Consider the following 24659-nt stretch of genomic DNA (forward strand, 5'->3'; position numbering starts at 1 on the left):
AAAAAATTCTAATCTAAATTTAATTTCTAAAACCCACATAAAATTAAGATGTAAACTACAATCATATTTTCTATTAATTAATTATCTTATTATACCTTGAAATTTCTAAAAACAAAAAATTATTTATGAATTTAAAATTGATTTCATATATCATTATAAAAATTTCTAAAAAACTGCTATCTAGCTATCTACACCAAATGATAATATTAAATACTAATATGGGTCGCTTTAGAAAAAATCTGCACCAAAAATCACACAAAAACACAGAATAATAGGAATACATTATCAGCAATGCTTCATATGATGAACAAATCATTAATTTCATTAAAAAAAAAAAAATACTTTAATATAATATTTTGCTTTGATTCAAATATTACAACATTGGGATTCAACTCGGTACTAGATATGTGATGTTGCCCATACCGGCGGCAGTGTCCATCATGCTGGAGCGGCTCTGGCCACGGCTCATGCCCCTCACTGTGATGTTGGGTGGCAGGTCCGCTCTGGAGTTCCTGTCCTGAGGCACTGTGGACGTGACGTCAGGCGGAACGCTGCTGCTCTCTGCAGTGAAGACACATGACAGCACAGTGATTCATCCGGTGAACTCATTCACATGCTCAATATAAAACAACTGAACAAACAGGTTTGAATAGACAGTGTTGATGCTGACTGTTTTGGAAATTATGATTTGCTACTGCTTTGTTTTGCCTTCACCAGGTCATTAGAAGTCAAATAGTGCTTATGTAAGTGTAAGACAACTATAAACCTGAAGCTCTTTTGTGTGTGTATTAGTGGTCGTCTATGATTCAGCACCTGAACGTGTGTGTATGTGTGACTCATTATCCTGCAGTACCTATGCGGGTGTGTGCCAGAACGTCAGCGAGTATGCTGGTCTGCCCCTGGCTGTGGTTCTGAGTTTTGCCGTCGCCATGGGAGAGGGTGGAGGAGGCAGAGGAGGAGGTGGAGGAGCTCTGGACAGAGCGGTTGATCCAGTACTCGGGACTCTGGAGATTCTGAGCCAGCATTGCACTGATAGCAGCCTGACGCCTCCGTAAGGAGCCCTCGTCCTCTGACGCCGACGACGTATCTGTGGCGACATACGTACAACAACAGTTAAAAAAGCTATTTATTCACAGAAGCAAAAAACTAAATGCAGATAAAAGACAACAAAAGGCAGACACATACATGATGAATCTGATATAATGCCTTAGAAGAGTATTAGCAGTTATACAGAAATTGTAGTTAACTAATTAAATTAATCACATGTATCAAATTTGCTAAATATATGAGGCTCTTTTCTCTTAATAAGGCTGTGGTGTGCCCTAAAGGTTCGGGTGTGCCTGTAGTTTCTGAGACCCTGCTGGTCAGTGAGATCTGGACAGAAGGAGCAGCAGAAGGTTTGTGGGCGAAGCAGGACTCACCGGGAGGAGTGCAGTTTTCCGCAGAAGACTGGGCGAAGGCTGAACGACGCTTAGTGGGCATGGGAAGGGCCATCTTCTCCTCTTTATGCCTGGCCAGAGCTGCCTGCACAGCCTCTGTGTGGATATCTAGCAGAAGGATGCAAAGAATGATGAAAACAGAAGATAATGAAGAGTACAGAAAGGCAAACATAGAGAAAAACAGTTACCCAATGCACATGACAGGAGGCAGACGAGACATCCAGCAATGTCACCAAACAGTGACTGTAGTTACTAAACTGACTCAAGTAGAGACAAAGAAATGTCTCTTTGTGGTGACAAACGCATTAGAGAGCTGTCTGTTCACACTGAGGCATTCAGTAACACAATGTACATTTATTTGGGCAGGAATTGAGAAATGGCTTGAGGTTTGGCTGTTTAGTACCTTCTGGTTGGTGCTGCAACTACAAAACTAGGGGACAAAAAGCATCTTTTGTCCATGGATAACTTTTCAGAAATCCTCCATTTTTACAACCACTATATACACAACAAATATTATAGATGTTTTGCCTTGTTAAAATGTGAAATGGGCTATTTTTCCTTCAGGCATTACACACCTCCTTGGGTCAGCCTCAAAAAAGAAAGAGTAGAAACCTACACTGCTGTTTTTTTTTTTTAAGAAATTAATACTTCTGCATTTAAAAAAGGGACAGTAAAGACATTTACAAAACATGTCACAAAATGTTTAAAAAAATTATATTTCAAACAAATGCTGTTCTTTTGAACCTTCTATTGTTCTGAAAAACAGTTTCCTTAAAAATATTAGGCAGCACAACTGTTTTTGACATATATAATAGTAATAATAAATGTTTTTTGAGCACCAAATCAGCATATTAGAAAGATTTCTGAAGAATCATGACACTTAAGACTGGAGTGATGACTGCTGAAAATTCAGCTGTATCATCACACTAATGTACTGCATTTTAAAATATATTAAAATATATTAAAATAGAAAAAAAAATCTTTTACATTGTAATAATTCACAATATTACTGTATATGTAAATGCAGCTATGATGAGACTTCTTTCAAAAACATTTTAAAAATCTTACCAACCCCAAATATCTGAACAGAAGTGTACTTTCTGATTTTCCTTACCTGACCGGTAGCGGTCATCCCGTGTTCCTCCACTGCGGTGAGCTCGGTGTTGCCGTGGGGCGGCAACGGGAACAGCATTAGGGCTAGAGGTAGGCTCTGAAGAAAGGCCTGGGGTCAACTGGATGCTCACATCCACATCTATAAAGATCACAGCTCATAAAATAAACTCGTATACACAGACAAAATCAACACCATAAGGTACATTTTCAGAAAGTGTAAAGTCTCCACATGCATATGGACAGATATTACAGAAATAAATAATTCACCCGAAAATTAAAAGTGCATTATAGAAGTATATAAAATAATCAATATTCACTGACAGTCTTCCCCTTATTTTTTTTGTTCTTTTCCACGGAATAAAGAATTTAATACAGGTTTGTAAAGACAAAAGGGTGAGTAAATAAAGGCAGTAAGCTGTTATTAGATTAAATTAAATTAGTTATAACATTTATTTTATATATATGTACAGTATGAGGAAGGACCAACATCAGAGTAGTAACACAGACAGAGCAGAAGTGGACAGCAGGGGTTGAACTTTAACTTCAAAGTACTGAAATGGCACCTTTGAAGATAAACAGGCGCATTTGATATCGGGGTTTCAAATGAAAACAATCTATTCAATTCAATTCAAAAAATTTTGTATAGTGCTTTTCACAATACACATTGTTTCAAAGCAGCTTAACAGAAAATGCATGTGTCTACATTACAATTTAGAATGATCTGTAATCAGAAGTGAATGCATTACATTAAATTATTTTCAGGCAGAATCTCATTAAAGCAATTATTACAAGTCATAATGATTACAATATAGAGAAAATTAGGCAGCTGTGCATATAGATTCAAGTTGGCATCTACACAACAAATATGGCTACATATATTGAATTAGATATTTGAAGGTCAAAACTATTGTGTAAGCAATGTATCCCTGCAATCCAGTATATAATGGCTTGTGTAACTATAGAACAAGCGTGTCACTGATGTGGTCACTGAAGTGTCAAAACCCACCAATAGTGAACTCACATGTTTCAGTTCCTCTTTCATGCCTACCAGTGGGCTGCTGCTTACAGGAAGCCTATATGTATGTGTGTGTTTGTGTGTGGACATTCACAGGTCGGAAAATTCCCTGAGAAGTGTGATGGCTGATTGCATGATCGGAAAGAATCTAATTATCTTGAGATTTCCAGATAAAAAGACGGTTTACTAATGGCTGCTTTGGCCACAAGACTATTTCAAATGTTCGTTTTATCTTTAAAGTGCAGTCTCTTAATGAAGAGATTGATGCCTTCAGCAGGTGATGTTCTACAGATCACCATTAGGGGGCAGCATGGAGCCACACATTTGCAAACAATACAGAGAAAATAAAAACAATCTCAGACAATCTCACATATTTTATGGAACTGGGTTAAAGTAGTGCAACATAATTAATGCAACGTGTCAGATGTCATACTTCTACATTATATTTATTTGAGTAGATCAATGTGACAATGGCATTGTGAGGCATGCAAAGGAAGAAACCGAGAGGAGGAATATTAGCAGACAGGAAGTCTGTGTGGTGAGTCTTACTTTGCGTCTGTGGTACGAACGGGGCAAGAAGTTTAGCTCGTTTCTTTTCATAGCCCTTCTGTGTGATGTCACCTGTAAGAACAAAACAAAACAGAAACAAATATATAAATATTTTGTTTGAGATGTGATGAGGCTACACGTCTACAACCATAAGCTGAGCTTTTTCTGGCTTTGTGAAGCCTGGTGAACAGACAATACAGACAATAACAATGTGTTTTTGCTGGGTATTTCATAATTAGAGGTTATTGCTAAAGCAAAGCATCCCTACTATTGCTTATACTTTTGGTTAACTCATATCTTAATGTTTCTCTTCTGAGGAACAGGAGAAAGAGAAATGCTGAAGAAAGAGGACTGGAGCTGTCAAGCTCTTAAATGGCAAAATAGCACCAAAAAGTAATATTTAATTGCTGTTCAGTTATTTAATTTTATTATTTTGAATTAATTTTTATATTTTCAGTTGTCTATTTATTTGTTGTAGTATTATTTTACCATTATGGAATTTATTAATAATTGGAATAAGCCTTTAGTTTACATGAAGTTTATTTAAATACATACATCAAGTTTTATCAGTTTATTATTTTGCCATTTTTAAATGTCTATTTAGCTTTATTTTTATTTTTATTTTAGTAATTTTAGTACTTTACCTTTTTGTTTAGTTAGCTGCCAACATTTCAAATTTTCAAGTTTTTCTAAGTTTTTTAAGCTTAAAATTTTCATGTAATACTTTATTTTAGTTTTATTTAAATTAACAAAAAATGCAATCGTTCTAATTAACCATCACAGCACTGCAATTCTTCTAAATTCACATGACAACAAAAATCAACATTCACTTATCTTCCTCTTATATCTCATTTGCATGTACACATATATCCAAACCTATTGCTTCATAAATTATCAAGCAACCAACCACCTGAAGGCACCATATTTAGGAATATTAAGCCACAATAATAATTTACATTTTTAAAAAAAAAATTTAAATCATGAATCCTGCATATTCTACATGTCTCTGTGTTAAAGAACAGAGTAGACGAGCAGTTTGGTTTACTACACACATATTGAAGCACGCATGAAGCTCGCAATGTATTTAGTCTCTCCCGTCTCAATATAACAGCAACTTCCGGTTCACACAGACTTTAAAGGTCTTCACAGCAACCCGTTTAAATAACAGTTAGGTTAAACTTGGAGAATCTGTGACAGAAATATATTACTTAATATGGTGGTTCTCAATTTCAGTCCTCGCGTACCACCGGTCTCCATAATTAGCATACCTGATTCAGATAACCAGCTAGTTAGAGGAGACCTCAATGCATGAACACTTTCGATTGACATGGTCCCTTACAAAGTGTTCGTTGCTCCTTACTTACTGATCAATTAATTAAAGATGCTTTTGATTTTTAAAATTTAATTAAACCATTAAAATGGAATCCAGAACATTAATGGAAAACACAAAAAAAAAAAAAAAAAAAACAATTATAAAATAATAAATAAAACTGAATTTAAGAAAAAAAAAATATTTCATAGGGCCTAAAAAAGTAATTTTTGTTAAACTTTTAATAACTTGCTATTAAACTGTTTAGGTTTCATAATTTCAATTTGCTTTTTGATTAATAAAGTTTAATCTAACCATTAAAACATGGTCCAGAAAAAATTAAAGGAAAAAAAATAAAAAACAAAAAAATTAAAAAAAAAAAAATAAAAATTATTAAAAAAATAAACAAAAAATATTAAATAAAGCACAACATATTTGAATGGATGTGGATAGCATGACTTCCAGTCTGTTTCTCACTAGGCTTGCCGCAATAGACTGTGTTAACGGTAATAAGGTTGTTAAGCCGCAACACCGGTTACGTCACTTGCCCACCACAGCACAGACCCACACCGTTGTTTTGATTTTTTTATAGTAATAAAAATAATTTAGTTCAGTAAAAGAACAGACACTACAATTAAAAACTGACCGCGGCTGCTCAATGCATGCCAAACGACAGTCGCATCACAGATCAGATTTTATTTATCCGGTGAGGAGAGTGAGTCGAGATGACTGACAAGAGTGAGGTGAGACAGACAAGACGATGATGGATGATTTAGTTTCAAAATGAAATGCAAAAGCGACAGTATTTGGGATTTTGAAAAGCCTGTTGACTTTTGCCATTTATCTAAGGTGATTTTGGACGTTTTTTAATTGTTTGCTGATTTTACTTTATTTAAACTTTGTGTCATTTATTTATTTTATTTGACATCATGGTGTATGCCGTGCCTCCAAACTTTCTTTTTGTTTTTGCTAATAAACATTCTATGTTTCTTATTTATTTGGTTATATATTTTACGTGTTTACGTAGCCTATTTCCAGTTTTGTATACCTATTTAAACTTTATATTAGGCATTGTGTATTTTTATTTGTTTTGTTAATAAAAGTTCTATGTTTTATATATAGGCTAAAGTGAGTTTGTTGTATTTAGTTGTTGCATTCAAGCAATTGACGCCGAAATGCGGCTAATTCGAATTTAAAAGCGAAGGAAAGCGAGGAAAAGAGGGAAAATTCAAATGAACTAAAAACGAACAACTGCTGAATTGCCGCTATTTGAAAGTGAAAGTAAAATGCGGACACCGCTTTATACCATTAAGATATTATTTAATGGTATAAAGATTAATTAACGGTGTTGTCACACGTCAATTAACCGGTGGGAAAATTTCCTCACCATCACAACCCTATTCCTCACATAAAGCTATCATCTTCAGAAGACCTAGAACATAATCATATTGACTGCTTTTCTTAATGTTTAAGGTGTTTTTGAGTTATTTTGAAGTTTGGCAGCCCAGATCAGTGTTTCCCACAGCCTTACACTCTATTTGTGGCGGCACTCCCCCGCCCCCATATATACATATATATGCAAATTCATTTTCTGCCAGCAGGAGGCGCTTTAAGAGCAGGAGAGATACAGGATTCTCCGGTAACTGCTGCGAAGCAGTGCTGAGCTCACAAACGCTGCCTTATCAAGCATTACATGCAAAATGAAATGAAAATGAAATCGAATTTTTTCTAAATACAGTCGGTTTCCTTCTGAAATACAGTGATATAAAAACACCCGCATAGGTTTTTGATTTTGAAACGTGGAGTGCTCATGTTTATTCAATGAAGTCAAAGCCTTTTGGAAAATCTATTTGTGTCATTCAATATTAAAACCATATATGACCTCCACAAACAAACCAATTTTCATAAAAACAAGCAGATCCCCATTCACTTTCATTGTAGGGTAAACAGTAGGGATGGGTATCATTTACATTTTATCGATCGCGATAAAGATACTGCTTATCGATACCGGTACTTATTGATACTGTTATCAATACTATTTGGTGCAAAAAGATATGAAGTGAAAAGTTAATGAAAATTTCAAGTTATTTTATTACTGCTAACTTTAGCAACTGTATTAAAGTTCTTCAGTCAAGAGCAATAACTTATTTTTTCTCTTTGTGTTTTATTTTATTAACATTAAAGAAATAGTTCACCCAAAAATGAAAATTGTGTCATTATTTACTCACTCTCAAGTTGTTTTAAACCTGAATGAGTTTCTTTCTTCTGTTGAACATAATAAGTTATTTTGAAGAATGTGGGAAACTAAACAGGTGCTAGTCCCCAGTGACTTTCATATTTTTTTTTTCCTACAATTAAAGTCAGTGGGGACCAGCTACTGTTTGGTTACCCACATTCTTCAAAATATCTTCTTTTGTGTTCAGCATAAAGAGTCAGAATAAATAAAAATTAATACATGTTTGGTACAACATGACTTGAGTAAATAATGACAGAATTTTAACTTTTGGGTGAACTATCCCTTTAATGACAAGCGGCAGCATGTGTACTGCCGCCTTAAGAGCTGAATGCATCTTTTTTTCTCATCTATTTACTTTCACTTTAGACATAATTAACTGTGTTTATATGTAAACCTTGTTTTTGACAGTATTAGCACAAAGACGATAATTAAGATAACTAATAAAATAAAACGTTTAACCGACAAGGCTTTAAAGCACATGGAAATAATGTACTTTTGTGATTGCGAATAAGTCTCGTGAGTGTAACTCTACCGAATCAACATTTGAAGTGAATGTGTCTCGCGAGTTTTAGTTGGAGCTGGAGCCGCGAGACATAATACAGTGCATTGCTTGAGGTAGATGTTAGGGCTGGGCGATATATCTCATGCGATTGTCATGCGCATTTCGTCAGTAAAGCCGGTTCCCTGATTACCGCTAAATCGCCATCACCTGCCTTCAAGTGGAGCGACATTTAATAGACAGAGCCGTAGATCACTGACAAGCTATGCAATATGGCGTTCATTATCGCAAATGAATAACCTTTGATAATGAACGTGATATTGCTTAGCTTGTCAGTGATCTACGGCTCTGTCTATTAAATGCCGCTCCATCTGAAAGCAGGTGATGGCGATTTAGCGCTAATCAGGGAACCTGCTTTACTGACTAAATGCGCATGACAATTGCATGCGATATATCGCCCAGCCCTAGTAGATGTTGTGTTTTGTTTGTAAATATTTCATTATATTACTAGTGTTGCCTCCTTTGTTTACTATTAAACTACTGCATATATTGCATCTGACACTGGTGTCGCTTAGTTTTGTAACATGAGCCCACATTTTTTAACTTTCACTCTTTCCGCAATGACTGATTGCACGCAAACACACACAGCACATGCACCATGGATTAGGGGTCGACCGATTATCGGCGTGGCCGATTATCGGCGCCGATATTAAGCATTTTTATTGTTATCGGCATCGGCCATTTTCAAAACCGATTTGCCGATAAAACCATTTTTATTTTGAAATGTGCGATCTGGCACTGATCCAGCCACCCCTCAGTCAGAGCACACTGCTCTGTGGCCTAGACTAAGCCCCGCCCATCGTCCGTCTATTTGTTGGGAGTCACGAGCCTGGCCAATCAATACGGCTGGCGCGGCTGGAAAATGTTCCGCTCTCACACCGAAAGCACAGGAGCTGCTTCAGTGATCATCATCACACATCAATAAGTTATCTCTCGAAGGTAAGAATGCAGTAAAACGTTCCTGAAGTAGCAATAAATCACTACACTGAAGTTGCAAAACACCTAAATATAATCGATTTATGATGACAAGCCCCGTTCAGTTATTATACTGTGAATTCCCGGTCAATGTCCGTCATTGCAGTGATATGCTTTAACGGATCATCACATCAGTGCTGAGATAGTGAAAACTAAAACCTACTTCTCTCACCATTCGGCCAACTTAACGTTATATTGTGAATAGATTATCAACACGAATGAATTCACTCACTCTGTCTGCTGCGTTTTTTTTTTTGTGTGGTCACATAGCTTCACTGAACAGCGTCCGTTCCGTTAGGGCTCTTAGTCAAATAAATTGCGCATATTTGGAGAAATGTTGCTTTATTTCTAACATGATTGCAAAATAATTTATCATACAGATTCAGAATTACCATTATGCAATTTTGAAGAGCTGCCCGGGCATCAAGCGCGCGCTCTGACGCCCTGCCGCGCCGCGAGCTCCCTATTCCTGATTAGTTTATCTCCGCGGCCGCGCTCTCTCATTTGACTAATAACCAGGGTGCGACTTGCCGGGGGGGATGGGGGGGATTTCCCCCCTTCTGGTCTATGCATCCCTGCCTCTGCTGAATAACTTTTATCCCCGGTGGGGATAAAAACATCATGCAAACCCGCTCTGACGTCCAGATCTGAATCAAATGATTCGCGATACGCGATCCGATTGAAGCGCATCGAAACAGTGAATCATTTTGCGATGCAATGGTTTAACTGATTCGGAGTTTCAAAAAGCTCCGTTGTGTTCTTTGCTCCCTTTCTCGATGTAATTTGTTGTTTGAATAACCGTGGACATTAAATCATTACAATTAATAGGCCTAACGTAGGCTTACAATGTTTTTATTAAACTGTTTATTTCACAAATCGCACCCTGCTAATAACCCTATGCTAATAACGTAAATTGTCAATAATCTCACATTGCACGTTTCTGGATGACGCTGTCCTGTATACTTCCTAGTTTGTATCGCCGGGAATAAACAGTCTAAAAAAAAAAAAAAAAAAAAAAACACTATTACAGTATGGGTTGTGTGTGATTTTAATGCAATTCTGGGTTGCAAATAAAATGCTAAATATAACACACACACACACATACATTATATATATATATATATATATATATATATATATATATATATATATATATATATATATAATATATATAATATATATATATATATATATATATATATATATATGATTACATTTATTTTCCATTATTTGTTCATTTGTTTGCTGTTAAATTTGCTTTAAGTTTTACTTAGTTTTACAGAATGCTGCTGATGGATGCTCCCAGCACTTTTTATGTTTGTTGTTATTATTAATATTAATGTTGTTATTATGAACAGTTCTCAGAATTAAAGATGTGTTAAAATAATTTAAAGAGAGTCTTTGTCAGATGCCTTTTATTCTTAATTTTGACATTAATTTTCATTTTTACACTAGACACATATCGGTTCAAAATATCGGTTATCGGTCTCCTTGATCTGTAATAATCGGTATCGGCATCGGCCCTGAAAAATGCATATCGGTCGATCCCTACCATGGATATCACACGCACGTCGAGCAAACGTTAGCCACATCATTCAGTGAAGGAAAATGACAAGCAGCAGCTTCTAATTCATTGCTAACATTGAAGTATAGGGAAATAAAACAACACAAGTATCGATAACAGTTTCATTTGTCCTGAAGCCTATCGGTACTCCGGTATTGACCCAATTACATACCGGTCCAAAAAAATACTGGTTTAGGTACACATTCCTAGTAAATAGTGGCCAGTACATTCTTCTTGTGTGTCCCACAGAAAGAGGAAAGTCATAAGGTTTGAAACAACACAAGAGTAAATAATGATAGAATGTTCATTTGTGGGTTAACGGTTCCGTAAAATTAAGGAAAAACAAACAGAACAAGCAAAAAAAAAACAGAAGAACGGCCATTTAAGTCACAATCACATGGATCCACCTTCTAAGCTGTGGTAGACAAGTAGCTTCTAAACTCCACTGACACACAGCTGGATGAGATTCACACCTCGTGGCCTGTGGCAAGATTGAGGTAACACAAGTTATGCAGCCAAATCGGGGCTAAACAAAACCAGGAGTAACAGATCTGCTGACGACGGTCGTTTTTCCAGAGGATACAACGAGGCTCCTGGTACTTTTCTAAACCAGATCTGGTCTGTCTAGAAGATAGCTGTCAGTTTCAGGTGATAAGATTACACACAATGGTGTTTATGCTGAAAAATCACCATGTAACGTCAGCATGAACTTCACAGACAAAGGAAGTGAAAATGAGGCAGGTCAGAGGGGCCAAGTGGGCCAGTTCAGCTATGAGAGGAGAGGGGAAAGAAAGCAAGCAGAAGAAAGAGAAAACAGTGAGGCACAAAGACAGAAAAAGAAAGAGAGAAAGAGAGAGATGGCTCTTTCTGTGGTTGTATGAGAAGGGATGGGCTGCACTGAGCGCAGACTTCATGCCTGGTTACTCTCTCTGCTTAAGAATGTGGCCTAGAAACCCAACAGCCCTTTCCTGCCCCCTCTGCTCGGTGTGTGACAGCTCTCTCTCTCTCTCACACACACACACACACACACACACACACACACACACACAATATTCCTTATTTAAAACCTACTACAGCAGAACAAACTTTATCAACACAAGCACATATTCAGATGTTACAATTTCTGAAGATGATGTGTTTGCTGCTCATTCATACAAAACGCTAGGGCATTGTGAGAGGCTGCCAGGGAGGTTACTATAGCCGCGTTTCCACCGCTGGAACTTTACCCAGGAACTAGGGACTTTGGGCTGGTACTTGGGTGTGTTTCCACCACTGGGAACAGGATCTAAATAAAGTTCCGGGTAAAAAACGTCCCTCAGAAAGTCCCTGCTGGCGAGGTAGTACTTTTTCAAAGTTCCGGAACTTTCGGGGGCGGGACTTGGGCCCTAAACATGCTGATTGGTTGAGTTCACGCAGCATTGTGATTTCAACCACCATTTATTCGGATCATTTACAAAATATTACTGTTATTGTGTCATGAAATGTAGTTTTAAAAGTATTTCAGGCAAGAATGTTGTTGTTTAAAACTCAAATCTGTGGTTTATTTAGAAAGACAACTCCTATTTAAAAATGTGTTTCGCCGATTTCAGGGAGACGGTCAGCTCCACGCGATAAGCGGGAGCTCAGAGCTCATGTATCCGCCTAGAGTAGTCTCAACTCGGCTAGTCCTTCTGACATTTGCCGCTTGCTCTGATGTCTCTTTAGTGGTTAAACATAAAATATAATTCGTTTTGGGTAAATCTAACAGGTAATCTTTGGTCTTTGTTCAATTTATCTATATGTTAAAATGAAAATAAAAAGAGGCAATTTATATATTTTGTTTCATTGTAATGTAGGCTGTTTATATACACATTTCCATGAACTAAGTACATTTCTGCAGTTATTATTATGTTTAACTGAAAACGAAAGGAGGCAGTGGTATTTCGTATCAAATTTCGTCTTATTGTAAATATACAGTGAGGAAATTTGCAGTAGCCAAGGCGCGCTGACTGATGTTACCGCTGCTGTTTGCAGAATTACTGGACTTGCTTCGTCCCGTCCGCGGGAGATCACACTCCCGAGTCGAACTCGCAAAGTCCGAACTATCGAGGATGCAAGGTTGAAATTTGCGTACTTTGTATTGAGAAACGCGCGCAGACCTACATCATCAGACTATTTGCCTAATCTTCCCGGTACTTTAGACCGCGCTGGAAACGCAGAAAGCAACAGGTCCGGGGGGGAAATAGTTCCTGGGGAAAAAAGTTCCTGGTACAATTGTTCCGGTTAATTTCGGTGGAAACGCGGCATATGACATTAATATGGTGTTTTGAAGAGCTGCAAGGGTGTTGCTATGGTGTTAATAAAGTGTTCCCAAGAGTTGTGTATGGTGTTGCTTAGTTGCTTGTTGCTTAGAATTAATGTATACAGAAAGTATTATAACGACGTTTTTATATTATTAGTAATAGAAAGGCAAAAATTACAATACTTTCTCGTTTGCCGTCAGCATTAAGCAAATACGCATTTATATAATTTAAACAAATCTTTGAATGACTAATGAACATTTATTTCCACAAACTTTGCTAACTTAGTTGAATCGAGCTGTGAGATCTTGTGAAGTGTGCATTTTTATCCAGCATGATCACGTGTTCTCTGTGTGATGGTCTGTCCGTGTGAATTGAATGCTTTAAACCAGTTCTTCCCAAACCTGTCCTGGAGGACCCCCTGCCCTGCACATTTTGTACGTTTCCCTAATGAGACACACCCAATTTAGTTCTTGCAGTCTCTACTAACAAGCTGATGAGTGGAATCAGATGTGTTAGATAAGGGAGACATACAAAAGTTGCAGGGCAGGGAGGCCTCCAGGACAGGTTTGGGAAGCATTGCAAGTTTGCCCACTGTCATATTCATGTCATTTTTACAGTGTGCTGTATGTAAAATCAGTGTTACCCCGGCTTTATTTGAAAAATATGATTCCCACTGCACAAAAACTTCCTAGAATACTGAGTGCCCTGTTGGTTACAGTATTTACTTCCTTTTTATTTATATTTTTATTAAATATTTATAAAATACTTTGTCATCTAATGTATAGGTATGTTTATTTTACACATTTAATTTTTAATCCATTGTTAAATTATTTCAAATTTCTTAAATATTAATAATAAAATAAAAAATAAAAAATCTAAAATTATAAAATTATATCGGCCCCCCTGCTTTCCAAGATATCGGCATCGTCTGTCAAAAAAACAATACTGGTCGACCACTAGTGTTGCTATGATGTTCTATTTAGTTGCCAGGCTGGTACTTTTGCTATGCTTGCTATGGTGTTAATGGGTATTCTGGAAAGTTGCCAGGGAATTGCCAAGATGTCATAGGTAGTTGCCAGGGCATTGCCACAACGTTATAGGTAGTTGCCAGAGCGTTGCTAAGATCTTCTAAGTAGTTGCCAGGTAACAGGGTGTTTTGGAGAGTTGTCAGGTTAGTTCTATAATGTTCTAGGTGTTGTTAAGATGTTATAGGTAGTTGCCAGAGCATTGTTATAATCTCATTATAGGTAGTTGCCAAGGCAATGCTATATGGCTCTGGTGTTAATAAAGAGAGTTGCCAGGGCGTTGCTATGGCATTCTAGGTAGTTGCCAAGGCAATGCTATATGGCTCTGGTGTTAATAAAGTGTTCTGGAGAGTTGCCAGTAAGTTGCTATGGTGTACTAGGGCACTGCTACGGTGGTAATAGTGCTTTCTGTGTGCTGCTTACCATGATTATCTGGATATGGCTTGAGTCTTTCCTTTAAATTTAAAGGGATAGTTCACCCAAAATGAAATTCTGTCATCATTTACTCACCCTCACATTACCCTAAACCTATAATATTTTTCCACTTTTCAGTGGACCACAAAAGAATATATTTTGAATTTTGTCCGTACAATGAATGCAAATGTTGTCTAAAACAACTTTTTAAAAATATATTTTATGTTCCCCAAAGAGATTGAAAGGGTTTGGGACAACATGATGGTGAATGTTCAAAACGCATATAGTGCAGGATGCCAAAAGTTTAATACATATGCTCAGGAATTTGATTAAATCCCTAACCCTAAGTATCAGCAACAGTAATAGAGATGCTTATCTTAGCAAACTGCACTAATAAAGAGCTCAGCTAAAAACACTACACACAAGCGTGTGAGAGCGTAAAGCTGCTTTTTGCATGCAGGCGGCATGCTGGGCATATGGAGGGATGGCTGACTGAAGTCTCATTGTGTGTGGGGGTGATGTGGGAGACTGATGTAATGCTGGGAGGGCAGCTGGGTCACGCTCACACACAGAGCAGGGTCTGTGTTCGCACAACAACAGGTCCGCGCAAACTGGCAGTGCCACTCCAGCACTGAGGGAGCTTTGTGCCCACTCACTCTCCTCTAAAGAGCTATTCTTTCCCTCCTTTTCTCAATTCCTTTCATCTGTTCATCTACACATACCTGTCTTTTTTAAGCACTGAGAAATCATGTTTGACTGATTGGCTGACAAACTCAAGAAAGAAGAAGGTCTATTGTGATGGATGTGACGTCTCATACAAGTGTGTGTGTGTGTAATGGTGAGCGCACAGGATATGAACATTACCCCACCCAGAGTGGCCTGCCAAAAGTGGTCCCAGTGTATTCATGGGGAGGAATGTGCTGATTGGATGATGACTAGGGCCAACTGGCTAGCAGAAAGGCAATGGTGGCCAAATGGGATAGCTAGTCAGTTCCCTTCAGGACTCAAAACACAGACTTTACACTGAACGGACACACAAGCACACCATGAGGGGCTGCGTGTTTCTACAAATACCTGTTTAACGTCCACGCTGTTATCTGTGTCAGTGTGTCAGCACTTGGATTCACCCTACAAGCCTGTCAGGATCTGTGTGTGAGTGTGTTTACCATACACACGGCTCAGGCAGAGCCATGTAGCAGAGGAAATGATAAGCTTGTGGGGCTTCCTGCTCCATTGGGCCCCAGGGTGACTGGAAAAACCCATGAGCACAAGGGAGGAAGTGCAATGAGAACACACACACACACACATGCAAGAAAGTGATGGCAAAAACAAAGAACCCGACTAAGAGGGTGCTGAATACCCCACCACAGGAGTGGTGTTTTTTTTCTGTGGGTTGCTAGGCTTCAGGCTTCTGCGGTCTGTAAAATGAGGCAAAGGCCCAGAGAAAGACAGGAATATAAATAACTTGCCTGATGATTTTTCATAATCTAGTCCATGCTAAACAAAATTCCCATCAGCTAACGGCTCCCATTCCTCAACGGTTAATCAGTTACTGAGGTGACGTTCTCATTTAACTCATAGACCACCTAATAAACAAAGCAGGGTGAGGGTTAGTAAGTCCAAACTACAATGATTATTGGAGTACATTTTACAAGAAAATACCATTTTAGTCTTTCTACTTCAAAATTTATTGAACTGCAAAAAGGCATTCACAATGACAGTGATTTGCAGTGAAAAATTGACTGCAAGAGATCTGGCCAGAGTCCAGACCACTCCTTCATGTCCATCAAGACAACCAATGGGACAATTTGAAAGAGGATTCGATTCATAAGTCAAATTTATAATGATTAATTTGGATTTAATTCACAATTAAATTTTATTTGATTAGATTATGTTACGTATTTTTAAAAAGGCATGAAAAAGTGATTGTCGTTTATTGTGACAAATTTTCAAGTGAAACATGATCCGCCTCTAATAATTAAATTACTGTCAGTATGAACACCCTTAAAGGAAGAACTTGAGTAGTAAAACTGTCAGGAGAGCAACAAGTTGGAACCTTAAACATACGGCAATCTACATAATATAATTGAAAACATCATGACAAACAGTAAGTTTTATGTATTTTACAACAAAAAAGCTGCATAGGGATGTCTGACAACACTTGTCAGTGGTGACTCAACAAATCTGTGAACTGACTCTTTTGGAACTGGTTCATTGAAGCAAACAGGTCTTCCCAATAAAAGAAACCCTGAACGACTGCTCCCTACACTGAAAACACTTATCAAGGCTCTGTATACAGTCCGACTGATTTAAGAGGACCCTTTATAAACACACTCACAAAAGCTGCTTAACAGCTGATCAGTGTTACTCATAAAAAACACAGTGCCAGAAGAAGAAAAAAAGTGTCCAGAAGGCAGGAATGCACTGCTGCATATTTGACTATGACCACAATTGGGCCACAATTTAGCTGCTGATGCATGTCACAGGGTGCAGGGGTCAGTCCAAAAGACTAACTGTTATTAAGACAATGTGATGAGCCGGTGCATATATTAATCAGAATCAGAAAGAGCTTTATTGCCAAGTATGTTTGCACATACAAAGAATTTGTTCTGGTGATAGAAGCTTCCAGTACACAGAGACAACAACAACAACAACAACACAATAAGAACTTAAAGATTCTGACTAGGCTGATGGAATGTGTAGAATTACACATGGATATGCAAACACCCACATGCACACATACTCAGCACACTTTAAATTCATATTTCATCCATATGGTGCAAGGTTAAGTGATAGACCTGCATTAATTTGTTTTCAAATTTACACAACTATCAAGGTTGTTATTTGTCAGTGCACATACAGTATGCAGGTCCATATGTGGGTTATGAGCATCCAACATTTTCCCTGTCATTTAGCTCTGATCCTGCAGTGAACACAAACACTCTTGGTTGGATACTACTTCAAGACTTAATGCTAACATGATTTTCTGTGTCCCAAGGTTCAAGTTGAACTCTGCCCTGCAAATTTGTATCACATGTGACCAATAGAAGATCGATACATCATTGCATATTTACATAATAAATATAAATAATTTACATATTTTAAAAAAATATTAATAAATGTAAATAATTTGCAACCTGCTTTATGAATTATGTTTTTAAAGAGAGTGCAGAGTGACATATTACAACCATTGCAGACCATTACATGTGGTGGCCATTTGCAGAGCTAACTACAATGGCAAGTTTTTAGGCAGGTGCAAGACAGAGGGTCTGCGGCTGATATCACTTCCTGTCAACTCTTGCAACCATCTTCACCACATGCAAACAACCCACCTGGTGCATCTCATTTAAAACCACTCTACTCAACGGTGTGGATATCGAGAAGTCTATCGCACTTAAAGGTAAAATGAGTGTTGAATCAATCAATCCTAATTCTGTTTGTGTGTCTGCAGTTCAAAGAGATGATTTGAATCGCAGTAGGGCCATACCGTAAATCTTGGCCTCACAAGTAGTGTTATGACGATGAACACTGCAGTTTGTGATCACATGAGGGGGACAACCAAAACAAGGTGCTGACTGTAGTGGGTGATTTCATGTACTTTAAATTCTTCTGAACATTCATTAATCTTAGGTATTCCAATATTTAATAACACATTGTTAAAATTGAAAGTTGCAACTGTGCTATTTAATGAGCTAACATGAAATAAGACTTGTATTTTTTTAACAAAGATTAGTAACTTCTGTAGCAAATGTAGCTATTGCTCATTGTTTAGCTGTGCATTTATTGAATGAGCACTATGCGATGTCCGAACTGATTACACTATATTTTATGTATTGCACTATATTTTTTATGTGAAATCATTTTCTATTTTAAAACTGTCTTAAATTCTTTTTAAGTCAATTTTTAAATAATTTTCAAAGTTCTTAAATCGCTTGTTTTATTTTTGAGGTTATTTTTCTTCATGTTTTTTTTTACTTTCTTTTATGTAAAGCACTTTGAATTACCATTGTGTACAAAATGTGCTATATAAATAAACCTGCCTTGTGTTAATGCATTAAACTAAGGTTAACTAATGATGTCTTATTGTAAAGTGATACCTATTGGTCTTTATAGTTCTTGTGCACTTTAATGTGTAAAACTTTTAACTTTATATATTTTTTTTCTGTATTGCTTTATTGTATTTAAATGTTCAGTTATTTTTGTTATAAGAAAAAAGTTATTTAACCTGTTATACTGTATTATGACCACTTTTTTAAAACTAAATTTCAATACCGTGATAATACCGTATACCGTGACAAAACATTATCAATTAATCGCAACAGGAAAATTTGATACCGGCATATCCCTACTTCATTGTAAAGAAAAACAACTACTGACTAATTATATCAATCTATAACAAAAATACTACTATAAACTGCGATAGTTTATTGAGCCTTTTCTTTTAACAGATTTAATTTCAGTTACTGTGCGCATGAAGAACAATTCATAGTGTTCTCTACTCTGGTGTTGTGATCTCTAACAGACACCCGGTAGAAAGTAACATGCTTTAGAAACAGCACTAAACTCCAGCAAGATAAAGTCATTTTATGCAAAACCATTGATCTTTATCTAAAGATCAAGTATAATAATAGGAACACTGTAACTCAGAGAGAGTTTCATTGTCTAGACTGTCATAACCAAACGCGACACACAGTCTGAATACTGAATGAAGGATGACAGAGAGCCACAGTGGAGAGAAGAGTTTAAGTGACCTTGTATTTAGCGACTTATATATTCATCTGTGTTTCACACTGAACTATGGAACGGTCTCAGAACAACTGAAATATAGTGCACAGAAACTCTATGGTGCTTTTAATGTTTTTGTGCCTTTCTGGGGCTTAATAATAACACAGAATAGTATACACAGAATATTGGATTTGGATCGGTCTCGTCTGACCAATAAATGCCAGTATCGGAGCGATACCGATACCGAATATCGGATCGGCCCACCCCAAATTATTATTAATGAATTGTTTGGTTCTGCACTAGAAAAGCTGAGAATGAAGTCAAATAGGCAGAGAGGCACACATTGCCTGTAATCTGTAGTTAATCATACCTACCAAGAATTCAGTACAGCAGAACAATTACTCCTACACTACAGGGCTACATCCTCCTGATACTGTCACTTTATGATTACAATCAGGGTCGGGAAAGAAAAAGCTGATTGTCTGAACTGCAGCTTGTTGTTTCACATAATTAGAGACTGTTAGCTCTAATGAGAATTAGACTATGTGACTATTAGACTATCAGGCTGATTAAACTGATTAAACCAGTAGAGGTTGAGAGTGACGATCATTACTCTACTACAATTAAAAGAAACAGATACAGGCTAAATGGAAGACACATCCTTCAACGGGTTGGTCTTCAGTCAAACAAGTGAGATCTGTCATAGTTAGAGCACCAAACAAATCAATAATTACACTGACCTTTGAGATCTGCTGGTTTATAAAGCACACTGTTTAAAGAGTTGTGTCACTAGCATTCAGCAGGCTGACACTCTCCATCACTGAAGTGCTCACAGATGTGTTCCTGCTTTCAATATTTACACACTGAGGCAGTTCAACGGCCATCAATGGCTCAATAAATGCTCTGCAGTCACAGTAACAATGAAACAACCCAACAAGCCTGCGTTAGTTCCAGGGGAATGCCAGCTATTTAAACAATGTGTGAATTTAGCCACTAATCCTCTAAATAAACGAAAAGTTGGGGGAGCATTTTCCACTGAATGTGCTAAAATAATAATATGCGACTGTGTGAATGGTACGATACACTCTCTGATAGAAAACTTTGAGATATGAACACGTCATAGATGGAAGAACAGCCACTGTAAATCAAACACAGGATACAAAAGTGAGTCATGGCACTACATGGGCGTTCACTCTGACAGCGATTTGCAGTGACAAAGCAACCGCGAGTCATTCATTTTGAATTGCAGCTACCAGCTGGAGGGCGGGTTAAGATTGTGTGGTATACCGGTCCAAAAAAAAAGGAAAACAATACCACAGAGTTCAAACTGTAAGATACCAATATTTTGCAAATCTTGTTCCCTGAAAACGTGTTATCATCATTGAAAAACATGTTAAATTAAATATGCAACAGCTAGTGATGTAACAATGCACAGCGAGCTGGTTGAAAATCGATACAAATGTGTGACGATTCAAATCGGTTGAGATATTAAACAAATCACAATACAATTGGGGGTAGGAGTTTATATGAATGTATCTTTGAGGGGAACGGACTCAGTCAGATGTTTTATGTAGCATAATTTCACAAAGTTAAAGTCAGACCATTCTGTTTTTGCTTCAAATTAAAATTATTACAGCAAATTCAGTTTTGATAAGTATGTGTGTCCTTGTTTCAGTCTATTGCAGACACGTCCCTATGGGGCTCCGGCCTCATTTAACCAGCTAAATCAGGACACTACACCTCGGTAAGCTTCCCCAGAGAGACTAATGAACAGGCCATGCAAGGGTGTGGCTTTGGGAGACTTTAAGAACATGTGTTCGTGTGTACTTTATGCATGTGAGGTTTACAGTCTCTCTAATGCAGATGAACACGGACCCTGGGGGGCTCACTTGTAGGGCCGTGAGAGAAACGGACAAGCCTGAATTAGAGCTAAACTGCTGAGGGTCAGCATGATTCTCTCCTCCATAAATTCCCTTGGTCTCGATGACAAAAACATCAGCCCATTCCCCAAACCACAGCATTCATTAGAGCCCAAACCAGATTTCTCCATGAAACCTCTATGGTACTTTAACTTCTGCTAAACATACTCTGTCCCACATCAGTTCCCCAAAACACTTTCACAACAGTCATAATACATTACACTGACAACAATATGAAAATTACTAAACAACACTACATTCATATGATCACCATGTGTGATGGATGATTCATACAGAAGCTGTAATGGAACTGTTAAGAGCTGAGTGCTTTATTTCAAAACATAATAAGGTGTCTATAGAGGCAGTTTAGGCATAGGCCCAGTAGTAAAGCAGAGTGTCCACCAAAGCATTTTTAGCCAGCTGAAAACGCCAGGCACTCTGCTGAAAACACCCAGCTGTGAACGCTTTTTTTTTTTTCCAGTTGAGACGCTGCAGTTGCTGTGATACACAATACCCACTGAAGTAATATGGGAAGATGCATCGTGAATTAAATTTTTCTCCAAGCCTTATTTTTCATAACAATATTAACTTGTCCATTGTTGTTCAGTTCAGTCGTAGTACAACCAGGGTGTGAGAGTTGATCGGTATTAGCAAAGCCTATAGAATACCCAAGACGTGTCACTCATATAGTTTTGAATGAGGAAAAATGCAATGATCAATATGGCCCTTCTATCGAACGAAGGCCCACCTTCTGAGTAAAAGAGCCAATCACTAATCTTTAAAGTCGCTGAGTGACATGACTTGCCTTAAAATGACTTTGCTATTAGTCCTGCCCTTCCTCCACTGTGATGCATTTTACCCAAAGTTGAACTTTCTTCAACTTTCTGCAGCGAAAAAAAAACTCCGGAGTGCTCTGCGTGAAAAAGACTCTCAGCACTCTGGACGCTCCTGGCCTTTTAAAAAACACGGCGCTCCCATTGAAAACAATTCAGCTTCGGGAAAAAACACTTCGGTGGCCACAGCCTAAGGTTGTTCCAAAAAATAGATAACTTAATTGTGCTGACTCCTAAGAAATTTTGGCTGAATTCTCAGGCAGCATCCCTTATAGAAAATGCTTTCCCAGAATGCACTGCAAAAAGCGCAATAAAAAATACACACAAAAAATTAATAAATATCTACTGAAAAGCATAAATTAAAAATGAAAGAAAATAACGTGTTTTCCACGTGTATCTTCCTGATTAAAATAAAATACATTTTCAGTCCCCTGCGCTTTGCAAAATGAGTGCTATTTAACTGTGTAGAGCATTTCAAATCAGTGACTTATGGAGTTGACCTTTAGGATGCTAGGCAGCTGCCTATATAGGCAGCCAGTGAGGCAGCTCACTACAGTAGGTTGAAGCAGGAGCAGAGCTGATGTGTCCGGTTCATCCAGGCTTGACTGGAGTCATTTAAAGTGTCAAGGTCAGATTCTAAGGTCATAATAAGGCTTCAGTAACCTCAGTGACCCTGTAAATCCTCTAGCAGAGGCAGTGTCATGGGAAAACATGTGTTTCTGCCTTTAAGTTGCCTCCAAGAACATCCACAAATCAAGACCACTCCACTACACTGCTGCTAAACCTGATCTCATATACACTCACAAAAGTGATGAGTCTCAGCACACCACACAAATGCTAACAAAACACACAGAAATGAGTTGTTCAAATTCAGGTTTTCAATAGATTATAAAGTTATGGTGACCATAATTCCTCTTTTTCTTGTACAAGTCCTGGCCTTGATCTCTAAAATGCCTAAAATGTCCAGGTTTTGGCTTTGTTTTCCAATTGTCTTTATTCTGAAAAGTAGTTTGACCAATAGCATGTAGGCACTGTACATAGTCGACAAATTGTGGCATGTGAGAAGGTGGGATCTACAGATAACGGTCAAAGCAATGCAAATACGCATATGAGGACTGTAGAGAGCATGTCAATAAGAAAAAGAAAGTTAAAACCTTGACATTTTAGTCATTTAGTAATCCTGGCCAGGACACGTCAGGGAAAAAAAAAAAGAGGTTGTATGGTCACCCTATTATAAGTATGACATACTTTTTCGTATTAACATTTATGCATGACAATTTAGGAAAAATAATGGGAAAAAAAATTAATATTAGGCTACAATTTATTTTAGACACTTTTGGTAAAAACAAAATTAAAACAATGTAATAATAATAAGATTTATTTTCACAGTACTTAAATTCAAAAGAAAAAGAAAAATATGTCTAGGCCAGTCACATTGTATGAATATTTTTATGCTTAAAAAATCTACTTGAACAGACAGGTCATTATATTTTATCCACGTATGACACCCAGAGTGAATAAGAAAGTATGCTGGGTCAAATATGCATGCATGACATCTAAATCTTCTTCAGACGAAAAAAGGTTTAATGTCGCAACTGGATGTCTGGAGGGCTTTGTTTGAGACGTGTCTGGCGTGACAGACGACGGAATCAACGCCACACCACTGACTCAAAGATTCTGTGTAACTGCACTGATATCTGAAAACAGATTCAGAGACAAACCCATCAAGTGGGTAACAGCTACAGTTATGCAACACATTCAACACAGGCCAGTTAAAGTCAACCAGGGCTGTGGATACACCACCTCACACTCACACATACAAAACAAACAGCAGGAGTTGGCAATGGGCACATGTTCCTGTTCTATGCTCAGAAGATTTCTGATTGGTCGAAAACATGTATTTTAATAGTGTGACTCAAGAGCTTTATCATTTTTGGCTAATAACCCACAAAAAAAAAAAAATTATGAAATAATTTTTTTTTAACGATGTTTAGCCTTACCAACATTTAAGGCACAAAACATTCTATGAAGACAAATGCTGTCTATGCAAGCTCAAGGTCATGCATAGATTAAGCATTATAGAAGGTAATGTTAGTATCATTAATGAAATGTATGTACAATAATATAAAAAACACAAACTCAAAATCAATAGTTTTTGCTCAATGTCAAATAAATGTTGTGATGCTTATGTGCATTTAGACATAACACCATAAGTTACAGCATGAAATATGAATATATTTCTACCACATTTTGCTATAAGTTTGATTGCATAATTGCTGTTAATAGTGTTAATCGTCTGTTTGTTTATGTCTTTTATTGATTTTTCTGAACATTTCTGCCATATGCGCATAAACTGACAGTCACCACTGATAAGCTACTCCTAAATATTGTAGAAACTTAATTTTCCGTAAAGTTGCTTTGCAATAATTTGTATCGTAAAAATCGCTATACAAATAAACTTGAACTGAATATTCATTTTGTGACAGACAGATTTATGAGAAGCTGAATAAATGAGATGAGAATTGAAGTATTTTAACTGAAGTATTCTTCAAGAGATAATGCTTTTAAAGGGTTAAATATTAGCCGCAATTTAGCCCTATGGCAGAGTTACATTGGTCTCAATATATTGTACACTCCTTGTTATTATAAAATGTTACTGAGAAACTTTTTGTTCCTGGGTCTGTGAAGGTTGAAAACCCCAA

The 24659-nt window shown here is 37.3% G+C and overlaps 1 protein-coding gene across 2 annotated transcripts in view; it reads right to left on the reverse strand.

Annotated features, from left to right (window-relative positions):
• LOC109047935 (disco-interacting protein 2 homolog B-A-like) overlaps window positions 1-24659 on the reverse strand; it is a 49643-nt gene that overhangs the window by 13003 nt on the left and 11981 nt on the right. For both annotated transcript variants that reach the window (XM_042713253.1, XM_042713252.1), the window contains exons 2-6: window positions 4117-4188; window positions 2554-2691; window positions 1422-1547; window positions 854-1087; window positions 424-561 (exon numbers count right to left, since the gene is read on the reverse strand). In XM_042713253.1, the coding sequence (XP_042569187.1) occupies window positions 424-561; window positions 854-1087; window positions 1422-1547; window positions 2554-2691; window positions 4117-4188 (708 nt within the window). The remainder of the gene's footprint in view (window positions 1-423; window positions 562-853; window positions 1088-1421; window positions 1548-2553; window positions 2692-4116; window positions 4189-24659) is intronic.

This window comes from Cyprinus carpio, chromosome A23, assembly GCF_018340385.1.
Source record: "Cyprinus carpio isolate SPL01 chromosome A23, ASM1834038v1, whole genome shotgun sequence".
Taxonomy (NCBI): domain Eukaryota; kingdom Metazoa; phylum Chordata; class Actinopteri; order Cypriniformes; family Cyprinidae; genus Cyprinus; species Cyprinus carpio.